This window comes from Parambassis ranga, chromosome 3, assembly GCF_900634625.1.
Source record: "Parambassis ranga chromosome 3, fParRan2.1, whole genome shotgun sequence".
NCBI lineage: Eukaryota > Metazoa > Chordata > Actinopteri > Ambassidae > Parambassis > Parambassis ranga.
This window is the reverse complement of record NC_041024.1, coordinates 5,964,000-5,977,805: the sequence shown is the minus strand read 5'-3', so window position 1 is coordinate 5,977,805 and position 13,806 is coordinate 5,964,000. Positions and strand designations below refer to the sequence as shown.

Below are 13,806 nucleotides of genomic sequence, written 5' to 3'. Positions count from 1 at the left end.
ACCAAAATATGAACGTTTCCCAAACTGAGTTTTTGTTGCTACACAGCACAAAAAAACAGCTGAAAACAAGCCCAACAAACCCCGGTTTACTGGACGAGGGTCTAGATTTGCGGTCATTTACTCGTTTCCCTTCTGTCCTCTCCTCTCTCTACCCTGTGTGTGTCCATGTCTACTTGTGTGTGCGTGTGCATTGGCTGCATGTTGAAACACACACAGTGCAGAGCATGTTAAGATCATTAGAGTTAGAACTAATTTTTCAAAGTATTAAATCCCAAAGTTCTGAATTTCAGAGAAGAACTGGGATTTTTATGGGATGGCTACAGTACTGCAGCAGGGAAGAGAAAAGGAGGGTTGGAAAGATGTTACCGGTAATGTCTAATCAACAACTTGCTGCTTTGCTGCCTCTGTTCATTTTTGGGTGGATGGTTGTTCGTGGCCGAAGTTACAAGGGGGCCGGGTCTGGTCCGCAGGCCATACTTTGACCAGGTGTGGTCTAGATATTGGTATGGAGCCAAGGCTTAAGATGGCGTACTTCTTCCTTTCTAGACTTTGTTGCCTTTATAATTACAATATTTCTGCCAAACATGTAGGTACTTGACTGATTCAGACATGTTTTAGGGGAGGGTTGTCCTTAAATTATGTTTTGTTTTGGTTTGTTTTCCATGAGTGCTCACACAATAAACTAATGCTAGCTGTCATTAGGATTCATGTTGATTTACCAGAGTAAAATGCTCTGACCTCTTCCCTTTGCGGCTGTAACAGTACAGTCATCTGCCTTCTACCTTTGCTTTTAGTGGACAGTAGTCATAATCCTGCCGCCACCAGGGGGCTTTGTCATTTTCTGCACCATTGTTTCTGCCTGTGAGGAAGATGTACTTTTTGAAATGTGATTGATGACAGCAGTTAAACCGAAACAAACTTTGTTAGGATCATTTTTTTAACAGCAGGGAAAGTTATTTCTGTTGATACTTATGTAGTTTAAAAATGTTGTTAGCAACAGATGTCCCTACGGTAGTTATATCAAAATGAATAATTGAAGCAATTAATTGATTTAATTGCAGTTGAATAATTTAAAATTACTGACTCATTAAACAGGACTAGTTTTTTGTTGACGTTACACTGCCAAAAGTCATAATTTGATTGTGTCTGTAATAACAAATTAATCAATGATGATGGAGTAGTGTAGTTGTGTGTGATAGCTGGTGGGACACATCCTGTATTGTGCTACCACAGATGCAGAATTTGAGTCCCCAGAGAGCTTTTTGTTGGCTCAGTGGATTAGGAGCTTGTTCAGCCATGCCCATTTGGCTGTTGTGCAGTGGGAACATCTGGTTTTAGATACCCCCACAGCCTCCCACAGTAGTTACTTTGGCATCGGGTAATACTGATATAAGGTGCCAAAATGTTTGAAAGTATATTGTCCACTGTGAAGTAGTGTGTCTTTCCAGTAAAAATCCATTGGAATGGAAACCCAGAATGGATCGATGGAAAATCATTACATTCTCCTGCTTCTGAGATCTTTTTATGTGGAGACCTACGTTTTTGTTAAAGGTTTCACAACTGGCCCGATAAATCCTGTCACATGCACACTCCATTGAAAAAGAGAGCAAACATCATGATGCTCCATGTTCTCACAAAATACATCTTATAACTCTGCATGAAGTACAGCTGATATGAGGATGTTTCCAAGCCAGCAGTTTGCACAATGCACCGGCACGGCTGCTCTATGTCAGTAGATTTGTGGTAGAGCTCCAGGGGCTTGGTGCTGAGCCAAAGGCAGCATTGGACTAATGCGGGTCGCACCGGCAGCCACCGAACTGAGGTTTATTTATCTGGGCATGGAAGCCAGTACACAGGAAACCCAGCAAGACTCTGACCTTGTGTTAGAAGCTGCTGATATTACAGACAATATTAAACTCCTGCTGCATTAGTAGCTTGAAATGGAAACTTCTCATGCTTTCACTCTTAACACATCATGCAGTGTCCCTGTCTCATAAAATAAGGTTATTCTTAGTTTTCGTTCACCTGGACTGAACAGTTTCATATCAGCAGTCTCCATATTGGTGCAGTCCACTTGCCTCTACTTTCACAGTGATTTATGTTACAACACACTGCCAATAGTTCTCTCCTGATTTTTATTTATTGTACATACACCTTTCTGTTCTCAACAGTCTATTTTCAGTCACCCCTTTTATGCTTCTATATAAACAGAAACTTTAGGAGGATGTTTGTGGCTCGGATGAAAGACCAGCTGAACATGTGAACCATTCATACAACAGGAAATGAGCAATGGAGAACGTGTCAATATTTACACAAAGAGTCATGCATGGCAGAGATGGCCATTTATTTAAATGGAGCTTTTTCATGAAACAGAACAAAGAGTGTATAGTCACGCCAATCACACAAGGTGTGACAGACTTGTGTCTTAAAAAAAGACTTCATTCTATGATTATATTGTGGTCTTGATGGTTTTGACGCTGCCTGCAGTCCCAGGACTTGCTGTTCTGGACTCAGGTTTACAGAACAGCAGGGCTAGATATTTGGTTTGGTGTTTAGACAACTTAATATTTACTCACTATCTGAGGAATGCAGACAACTCTGAAATACAGCTGCTCAGTATGTAAGCTCTATTCTGCATCTCAACGCGTAAACAGCTACACACCCAAAACAACAAAATCATGTCTGCAGAGCACAAGCCATGGCTATGACATCATCATGTTAGAATTCATTTTCACTTGACCTGAATCCTAATAGTACATTTGTTTAGTTTGTATCATTTCTTTTGGAGTCTTGAGAACAAAATGTGTGGAAATGAGCCATCTGGAGTTTCATCATCATTAGTGAGTAATGTACTTAAACAGTGGTAACAATCCTACAGTTCACCTAGAAAACTGTGAAAACCAGATGCATTAATCTAGGCCATCCTCACCAGGAAACAACAGCAGTGGTTGAATATTTAAAAAGTAATTGTTTGGGTAGCTAGGTGTTTTTTTTATTCTACCTCACCTAAATAATTAGGTGTTTCATCCCAAGAGGATGTGAACCCATCAATTAATGTGTTTACATCGTTTTCATATGTGCATCAATCAGCATTACTTACAGCTCAGACCGAATGTAACACAGTGACCCACTGATGTGACTTCCTTAGCTCAGAACTGAAAAACTCGGAGAAGAAGCAAAGCATCTGCAAGAAACTCTTCAAAGAGTAGAGATCCTACAGTTTACTCACACTAAATGGCACTGTTGAACATATCAAGATGTTGATGATGGGTATGTAGAGCCCAGTAAAATCCTACTTTTAGTTCAGAAAACAACTGTTTTGAATCTGAACTGTTATTTGATGTGAATTATTAGAATTTTATGCGTTGAGCAATCCTCCACCTCATGGCTTACAGTAACTGGCAGAAAAAATAAAGCTTCACTTGACTTCATGTGACCCTTAGAGTGTGACAGACCCTTATAGTGTGGCAGATGGAGAGTGCCCGATGAGTGGCAGAGATGTTTAGCGTGATGGTGAAGGGCTGAATAAACCCCACACACTGCGGACAGAGAGCCAGACAGACAGAGAGAGAGTTGAAAGAAGCTGGGTTATATTTGTGGTGGTGAAAGAGCGGATGCCTTTCTGTGCTCTCAGCTCAGAAACTGTGAGAAAACACTTTAATTTTAAACAGGATTAACCCTCAAAATAAACCTCTGTATCTCATTAAGCACCAAATGTGCTTAGATTCCCTACATTGTTTGTGTTCTTCTTGGCTCTAAAATGGTAAATTGTAGGCTTTTTAATATTAATAAGCTATACTGTAAAAGTTAAAGTGGGTAATTGAAACATCCATAGAGCAACACAAATCTACAGACACACTTAAAATGACAGGAGAGATCAGATGAGACAGATGAACAGACAGAGATGTTGATGTTGATGATTTTTTTTTTTCCCCTTCCACTTTGCCAGGAGTAAAACTTCATCTCTGCCGTGTCCTCCTCTTTCAGTGGAAATTTAAAGGCTAAAGGATGCTGTCACCATTAATAAGTCATGATGGATAAGTTGGTGACATGCAGAGAGAAATCTGAAAAACACCTTCTCTGATTGGTATTTTAATTTGAAGCAGACTTTTTCCCCGCTCTCCTCCACCACCTCTGCGTCCAAAGATGTGAGAGAAATTTAAACTACACAATTGGGAAAACAGATTTGCTTTGATGAAGTCCCATAGCAGCCTTTACTTCTTACCCTCTTACTACATCAGGTCACACTTCACCATCTATTAACTGCTATATAAAAACAGAACTCACTGCTGGGTCTCTGCTGTTGCACGATATTAGACACCAACCTGGTGCAGGGTTTTTATCATGTGGAAGGACATTTTTCGAGCCTTTTATGCTCCCTCACCATTAAATAGCAAATAACAGATTTGATGGTGAGATTTATGTGTTTGAATAAATAGAAGTAAACCACTGGTCATGTAGGTGGTCATGTTGATACTAGGCTGTTAAAGCAGAGTTTCTCAGGCTCTGCAGATGCCTGATGGAAAAATGACGGTCAGAAGTGACAGACAGCTTAGTCTATCAGATTAATATTAGTTTCCTTACAGGGGAAGTCTGTGTTTAGGCTGGAGCAGGGGGACAAATGAGATGGGTCAGCGATTATGTTGAGGATGACTAAGGATGACTCCGCTGCCGCTGTTTGTTATAAGTAGGCCAGATGCAGAAGTCTAAATGAGAGTCAGACAACACAGATCATTAATGATGACGCTTCTCTTTTCTTTCCTAAGGATTCCATGGCTGCTTTAATATCGACACAAAGAAACACAAGATCATCAAAGGCCCTAAACAAGCGCAGTTTGGATATACTGTTCAACAACATGTGGCAGCTGGAGGGGAAAAATGGTAAGGGACTCATGATTTACACACAGCTGCTAATACTGTAGCTCTCAAATCAGTTAATTATTGCAATCTTCAGCTTCAAGTGTAGTCCGTCATCCAGGAGCCGAAGTTATTATTTGTCTGTAAAATGCTTTTTCAGCTACTGGAAAAACTGCTGCATGAGATTATTATGGCCTCTGTCACCATAATAACCCATCTGAATTTCTGTGTCAAATTTTTATCATCTGTGTCTTATGACATAAGAGACATAAACAGACTGTGATGTATATTTTTAGCTTCTGCTAAGCTGCCAAGTAGTTACCTTTGTGATCGATGGCAGGGATTAGGAGGTCAAGAACATTATGACTGTAAAACACATGCTGACACGCTGCAGTGCTGACAGAAGGTCTTGGCAGAGACAGTGGGATGTCTCCATTTTCTTTCCCCCCTCCGGAAAGATAGTGATCTACTGTATCTCTCCCGTGATGCGCGGAGTTTCCTCCCATTAATTTGTGCTTGCAAAACAAACTGCAGTCCTGAGCTGAATACCTCACATTCATCATATTACCTCACTGTACAAACTGACTCCTGATGTTGGCTATTATTAGGCCAACTGGCACCGTGCGGTGGCCAAAGTTAGATTCTGGCATTCCCAAAATGTCTGTTGGCAAGCGCTGCACTGGGACCAGGCCAGGTTTGCTTCTGTGTGTATGCTGAAATCATTAGTTCTGTTTATATGTGTTTTAATTACAGGTCTTTTTTTTTTAACCTCTGACGTCAGTGCTTTCCAGACTGCTTTGCCTTCTACAGAAAAATGATGACAGTTACACTTACCTGTACAAATAATGACAGCAGCATCTTACCACCTGTGTGTGGATATTTACACCGTTAACCATGCTGGTTATATTGTCCACTGAGGTGGTATGGTTGTTTGTGTTTCAATAAGGCACCAAAAACTTGGTTAGAACTCATCACATATGGATCTTATATTACAACACATTTTTAATGTGACTTTAGCAATGCATAAGCAAAACATAACCTTATTTAATTCATCTTTAATTTAATATCTATGCCAACAACAATGTGGTCCAACTTATTAGCAAGTTATCAGGCACTGTTTCCTTAAAGGAACAGATGTACTTAGGTTTTACTCAGTGCTTATACAAGGGCACCAGTGTATGCAGCAAATACCATACCAGGCTTACTGTCCCATGCTGATGGTTTTAACTGTTCCTCTTGGCAAGTTATCCATCCTCCATCACACTCGGGCGGCCTGGGATATGAGGCCTGCAGTGTTGTACGTGAGCGACTGTGAAACACACAGAGGGAGTATTGTGTTCATATAGAGCAGCTTTAGAATATTGCAGTTGGAAATGAAATCACTAAATTCTGATGATAAAATCAGATCCCGATGGGTGTAGATTACAGTTTAGTAACCTTTAAATCAAAGAAGTGAGAAGGTGATGAAGAGCTTTGCTCTCTGTGTATTGAATGCTGGTAGTTTTTTCTTTCTTATTAGCTGCTAGGGATGCTACATGGCAGCTTTCCTTTCATTCGGGACACATGAAATATGTAACACTGTAAAATCCAACTTTCTTCACCATCCTGAGCAACTGTCAGCCAACCATGCCTACCAGAAGTGAGAAGGTTTTGATGAGACTGACATGTGTGGAATAAATGCCACCAGAGACTCTGCCTCAAATGAGGTAAATGTCTGAGAGGAGGTGGAAACATTTGCAGTGGAAGAATAAAGCAGCACAGTCTGTGCAAACAGCATATAGCCAAGTGAACCGAGCGAGATTGGGATTTTGTCATATTTATTAGGTGTTCACACACATAATAAAAAAGATGTTTAATCATAAGCAGTAAAATAGCATGGGAAAGCATGAGTACGGTGCAAATGTCTGTAGTTAATATTTGTTAAGCCTTCTTTTAAGTGTTGGGTCTAGCTGAACTTGCAGTGACCCACAGCACTAGGACTCCTACTTGTTTCACACCTTGGTTATGGCTGGTCTGGTAGAAAACTTAGTCATCCCATCGATTTTAGCTTTAAAAAGTCTGTTTAGTCAGTGCAGCAGGCTTTGAACTAACAGCTGCTCTCAAGCCTGCCTGTGTATTTGTATGTGTATCTGTAGGAGTACACAGTCTGACAGCTCTCAGCTGGAGTAAAGAATGCTGCAGGATCTGAGGCTAATGGGAAAAGACTGCAGTACTGATGGTAAAAACATCACTTCATACATTATCTAAAGTTCTCTGCTCCTATATTCCTGTTCAGGAGAGAGTTAACTATCACCAGTGGCAGATCAAATTCATCTATTACCCGCCTGTGTCAAGTGAGACATTTTGGGAGGATTTGTATGTTTTCCTCACGTTGAATGCGCAGATTAGGCAAATATTTCTGCAGATTAGGACAGCATCTGTTTTCTAATTACTTTTAATGCATCTCTAATTGTGCACCTGCTTTCCTTTAATATTTACAAAATGACTTCACATTATAATACTCCATTAGAAAACCTTTTCCGTGGCATTTAAATGTGATAAATTGCAATGGACAGTCTATGTTGTTTCTTGCCATTTATGCCTTTTAACTTTCTAACCTCCACTTTCCCCTCAAGTGGTTTTACCTCAACTGAGCTTTCAGGACAACTTAAATTGTTACAATTACTGTCCGTGAGCATCTGTGCCAAACTGCAGCTTTGTCAACTTTTCCAGAATTGTCTGAAAACCCTCAGCTCTGTGTGTGAGAGTGTGTGTGTGTGTGTTTGGATAGGAACAGGATCACAGCTGGAAAGGGACTCTGTAAGAACAAAAAAAAAAAAACTTTTTATGACCTGAACCTGAAGTAAGGCAGGCATGCAGCTACTTTCAAGAGGCTTTCTTTGACAATATAGATATTTGTTGATTCTTCTATCTACCAGACAAAAATCAATAAGGAGATTTATTTGAATCTTGAGATTTTTTCCCCTTAGCCAAGCAGAAAAGACTACTGCTTTGACTTGGAGAAGTTAAGACATCTCTGTTGACAGCTTCTGTTCATGGCTGCTGATGGAGCTACCAAGTTAACAAAGGTCACAATGTCAAGAATGTGCGATTTCCTCACGTGTCTACCCAGCAGTATGGAGCTCTAAACACTCTGCCAGAACAGACTCTCTTTGGGGAGCTAAGAGGCCACATCACCTTCAATTGCAAGAGTTTGCTTCTTTAAACCTGATGAGAAGCTGCATAGTCAAGCCATGCATCACAGAAACCTCCCATTTTCTAGTCCACTGTTTATTTTTCTACTGTTGTACCAGGTCTCCTGAGCTGAGACCTGACCTTTACTCCTTAGCTCAGTTACAAGTTGGACACCACAAAGAACTACAGGGAGTCTGTGAAGTCTTTCACCACTGACCCTCAATAGTGTCTCCTTTATTTGGCTTGTTTACAGAGCTGCAAAGAAAAGTGTTCTTTACTCCTCCTGAGTCAGGTAGTAAAACAGGATTCAATCTATGAGCCTTACATCGTAGAGCCTTATGTAGATTGAGATGTGGTTCTGTCATTCATCATCAATATGTGTATTGTAGATGTTCACATATACTGTATTTTGTTGAGAAGGGTATGAGAGACATGACACTGAATTATAAATGCAGCAAAGGTCAAGACCCAACTCAAATCCTGGATGCCTAAGCCACGGGGGTGTTATAGATGACAGAATAGATCACTGAATGAGTAAAAACTTTGACCTGTTGGGGGTAAGTAAGGGGGTGAGTAAGGTGCATCCTGCATGAGACCATTAATGTCAAATTTCATCCAGTCCAATTCCTGGAAAGAGGCAAACTGATGTCTTTTCTAGAGACATGCCACTAGCACAACTAAACAGCCTCTTTAAAAAAATGTTTTTTTGAGAGCATTGGTGTTGTTGATTTGTTAGTGTAAGGTCAATGCCAGGTTAAAAGCCTTAGCTGTTAGCTCTCTCTACATTGTATGTTGAAGTTTTCACTTTATGTCATTGGATTTTGAAGCGTTCGCCCGCTACGGCCAATCAAATTCGACTGCAAGGTCATCAAACAGGAAATCAGGCAGGAAACCTCCCCAAGAGGTCACAACAAATGTGGTGCATTAGAGGGTGATGTAATTGTATTGTGAATCCTTGGAAGTGATTGTTTCTCTGACTTAACTGCACTGTGTTACTGTTGTTACTTCAGCCTCCTTTGCTGCTTGGCCACCCCATTGGTGCTTGTAGCTATATTTTCCTGATTACCAGCTCCCCACCAAATTCCACAATTGGGGCTTGATGGTTAGGAGTACAGTTGTAAAGCATGCATACTTCTATTGCCTCATTTCTACGTGGTCATTAAGGAGGGAGTCAGAAGGTAATGGTTTTCCTTGTGAAATGTGTTTATGTTCTTATGTATGTGTACAGCACTTTAGGTTGCTTTTAAAGTGCTTTATAAATAACGTTGAGTTAAGTAATGTTATAATTTTGTTTTTTAAGCTGATCTTTACCCAGTATACCTAACTTCTCTGAAGACCAGTCCAGCTCTTTATTTATAAAAGCTCTCTAGGCTTTACCGTTTCTTCGACCTACCATGTTAAACTAAGAGCAGACTCACTATCCCATCATGGTCAGCACTGACTAATTACCATGTAGGCTAGATACCTCTCTTACACAAAGATCAATCTTGAAGCCATGAAGTGCTTGAATGAATGAAGTAATAGTACGTGTTTCTCATATATTCCGTCGTAGTCGTGCTCGATGTTCCCAGGCCAAGCCGAAAAGCAAAATAATGGTTTTTGGAAAAGGATTATGTGACCATTACAATCCTCTCGATTTATGAGGCAGCATTAACAAAAGAACACATATCCTGTTAATGTGGACTGATGGAATGTGATGAGCAAGCGTGACATTAGAGTAGCACACTCATGTTTGGTGCAGGGATGTGGTTTTACAAGCGTATACATCTTCTCCTTCCAAATATGAAAAAAAAAAAACTTTACCACATTAATGACAGCCTGGGTTCGGGGATGGCGCTTCCTCAAACCCCAAAATCCTGTATTCCCTGGTAACCATGGTAGAAAATGTCCATTTTGAGTGGGGTTGTTTCTTTCAGAGTCATTTTCATTCTTCTAGAGATGATGCATCGGGCTAGCATTTGGCTGTAATGAGCTATAGAACATTGCTCTTTAAACAGCTTCTGTTGAAATACAGGAGCTGCTGAGGCATGTGTCCAAGTTAAAGGCAACAATGGCCCCTTTTAATAAAGGTAACTGTATCCTGGCCTGAACTTGGGCTCGAGCATCTCCTTTCACCAAGGAACAGCAATAACTGAGGTAATAATCATGATATTAATAGCTATGAAAATATGAGCACTGCTGGAGCCACTGCGGTGAAATGACTTCCAGAGTCTGTGAGACTTTAAAAGTTGGCTACAGGAAGAATAACACCGAAGCTTACTTCCATATGAGTTGCTCTTTGATGTGCAATGATGGACTGTTTAAACAACATTTCCTCTTGTGCTCAACTGCTGCTGTAAAATGTCAAACGTGCTAAACTTGAATTTTCTGTAAGCAGTGCAGCACAGCTGAGAAATTCACAACCAAAACCTTATCATTAAATCCTCTCCAGTCTGATAAGTAACTGTCAGTGACTGCTCCAACAGCATTATTAATAAAGAGCTATGAAATAAGATCCTCAGGATGCTTTTTTTTCCCACTGAAATCACATGTGTCATCATATGTCATGCTAACCTTACACAATTATGTGGGAAGTTCTACTTTCCTGAATCAATTTCAAAACTCCAGGGACCAGGAGCCTGACCTAGAACTCCTGAAGCTGAAGATCTATCTTTCTTTAATTGTTAGACTTTGACCTCAAAGTCCTGCAGGAGGTGGGCCACGGTGTCTGCTTTTGCTATAAAGTGGTGTCAAGTGTCTTTCCTTTGAGGCACTACTGAACTGGGTTGAGTTGCTCCTTTGCCCACTGCTTTCCCTGTGATTTTCCCTTGGACTACTCAGTTGTTTAAATTCCTTGTTGACCCACTGAAGCCTTGTGTGGAATGTGATTAGTTGAAGTTACAACTTCCCAATGGATGCTTGAGTTTGTTAGGCTCAGAAAATATGAGATGTTGGTAAAGAAAAGAAAAGCCAGAGAGAACATAAGCAATTTGCATTTTTTGAGTGTGAACGTATCACGCATTTTTCTAAGTTGCTCCCAGTGGTTGTGTGTATGTGTTTTCAGAAAGAAGTCAATAAAGTCAGATGTCCTAGAAAAAAGTCAATGTTCAGAGAAAAAACAGCCAGAACTCTGACCTTTATCTCAGAAATCTGAGAAAAATTATTGTCAGAATTTTGACTTTTCGGATCATTAACTACTGATTCTGCCTTAAGTTAAGTAACTAATGCAGTGCAATGACAGTATTAGTGTTTGATTGTGTCAGATTAAAGAGAGTTCTGCTGGTCACTGGAAAGCAATAAAGAAATGAAGTAATAGTTTTAATATTATTTGGCTGCTTTTGGGTTCTAATATGCTTTTATTAGACAAATTACCGGTCCCACTTTGATTTGACTGCCAGTAAAGCGACTGTTCGTCGACCCGCTCCACCTGCTGAGCCACAACATAATAAGCCTGTGAACCAAATTGGGTCCTCATACTTTCCATTTTAAAGGTCAGTGTGTGCAGAGAAGAAAAATAGGACAAATGATATGTCAATATATTTTATAACATGCAAGCTTGAATATGAAAAGACCTGGGTGTTCATGAGGCAGGATTGTTGTGGGATGATATCCTTTTTCTTAATACACATATGTATGGCTTATTTTTCCATGTCCTTAAAAGGCATTATAAGGACTGTTTTATCCATTGTTCATGTATAAATCTGATATAGTTTTTGTCAAAGGCTGCTCAATACAGCTTGAGATGCTGCCATTGATGTAGCGATGTGTTATCTGCATGCTAAAGGAAGTCTGGCTGTGTCATGGTCCTTGTTGAGATATGTTCAAACATAGGGCAACTTGATGTTGAACGTTGTGACAGTGATGCAGTGTTGAGCTGGAGAAATGTTGACTCATTTAATCTAAAGATATCACAGGATACACACATATGCATCACAAGATGCCTGAATCTAAGAAGATCAGCAGATATGAATAAAAGAGCGTTAACATGCTTTCAAAGGTTTTAAGAACACAGAGCTTTTATCATTTGAATTATAGACTCTTTAAGGTCTCTGTAAACACACCAGTTGACTTATCACATTGTGTCATATAAAACATTGTTAGTGACATTTATAAGGCTACAGTGACCTGACACAGGAAGACCCCTGGACAGTGAAGTGCAGGACCTACTGCTCACAAACACTACTTCATGTGTGAAGAATGTCTCACACTCAGTGCTGCTGTGTGCGGACGTAAAAATCATTTTATTATTCTGACATCCCCTTGTGAAATTAAATAATTACTTCCCTCAGACATCCCATCGGAAGCTTCATTGCAGCAGTGATTGGCAGGTTTTAACAGTCCATAATTTAGAGAATGGAGTCCTTGGAGTATCATGATGATTGTATACACAACTCTTGATGTGAATTCCTTGACCAAAGCCTGTGCCAAAGCACATCTATAGGCAACTGTAATATTTCAAGTATTAGATGGATTGCCAAGAAATATAATGCAGACATTTGTGGTCCCCAGAGGACAAAACCTACTGCTTAAAACACAAGAAATCATTACAAGATAACTGAAGTTAGTTATTAGTGTATTGCCCTGCGTATTGAAAAACTTGAACCATCATGAAATCTGAACCCTGCAGCACAGAGCTGTGTACGGCAGCCTCACTCCCTCTCCTCGCCGCTTACTTTGGCTGCACATCTGCCTCCATGTTTACACTGAAAACAGCCGAGATGGTGCCGGCAGCTGGTCACTGTCTGGTAGCAGATGTGTATTAATGACATAATGGCTACACACTGAGAAAAAACACACTTCAGGTGTGCAGAGATGATCAGATAGGTTCAAAATAAGCACATTCCCATCTGTATTTTATGTGAATGCTCCTAGGAGATATGGCTGTATGATGACTCACAAAGAGATTTTGTGGCCTGCTACTGGGTGTGACTGTACAAAACTGTTTATGAATATGAGGCTAGAGCTGCTGGGTGTGATTAAACATGGTTACTTCCCTGGAAAAATAAAGGTTTAGATCATGTGTTGTGTTCAGGTCACTGTCAGTTGGGTACCAGACAAAAATTGAGAAAATGAGGCATATGTTAATGACACTGGATTATTGTCAAGTAATTCTAACTTTTGGATTTTTGCAGGTTATTAGTGGGAGCCCCCTATGAGATGAATGGCCCCTATCAGACGGGTGATGTGTATAAATGTCCACTAAGCAAACGAACCAACGGCAATGGCTGCTCCAAGCTTAACTTGGGTATAGTATTACAAAACAGCTCTGTATGCGTGTTTTTGGGTGTGTTTCTGTGCCCACTTGCTTTTCAGCCTCTGTTAGTAAACATCATGGTGACATGTGTGAGACAGAAGTGTGGGTACCATACCAGTCATTCCACATTTTATTATTTTTTTTAAATGGTTTATGTACATTTCCACATGTGTGTTTTAACGCACATTTTACCGCATGGTTCTTCATACGGCTCACACATGTCTCTTTGGTTAGGTTACTCACATGAAGTTTTGTCAAGCAAACACTTCGTTCTGAGGATGTAGACACAGCTTTGGCTAGCCAGACAGCAATAACAAACCAACGACCCAGACAGTCCCGCTCCTGTTTGTTGCATGTATTTATGAACATCTGAGATCTTCTCAGATCCTGAAATTCATTTTTTCCCTCAAGGAAGGATATCCCTGACTAATGTATCAGAGCGAAAGGATAAGATGAGGCTGGGAATGACTCTCACGTCTAACCCGAACGACAACAGCTTTGTGGTGAGAAAGACTCATAAACACATTGTATTCACCTTAATG

General features: G+C 40.3%; 1 protein-coding gene across 2 annotated transcripts in view; it reads left to right on the top strand.

Annotated features, from left to right (window-relative positions):
* Positions 1-13,806, top strand: part of itga11a (integrin, alpha 11a) — a 50,560-nt gene that overhangs the window by 15,524 nt on the left and 21,230 nt on the right. For both annotated transcript variants that reach the window (XM_028401399.1, XM_028401398.1), the window contains 3 exons: positions 4,767-4,881; positions 13,143-13,255; positions 13,676-13,767. In XM_028401399.1, the coding sequence (XP_028257200.1) occupies positions 4,767-4,881; positions 13,143-13,255; positions 13,676-13,767 (320 nt within the window). The remainder of the gene's footprint in view (positions 1-4,766; positions 4,882-13,142; positions 13,256-13,675; positions 13,768-13,806) is intronic.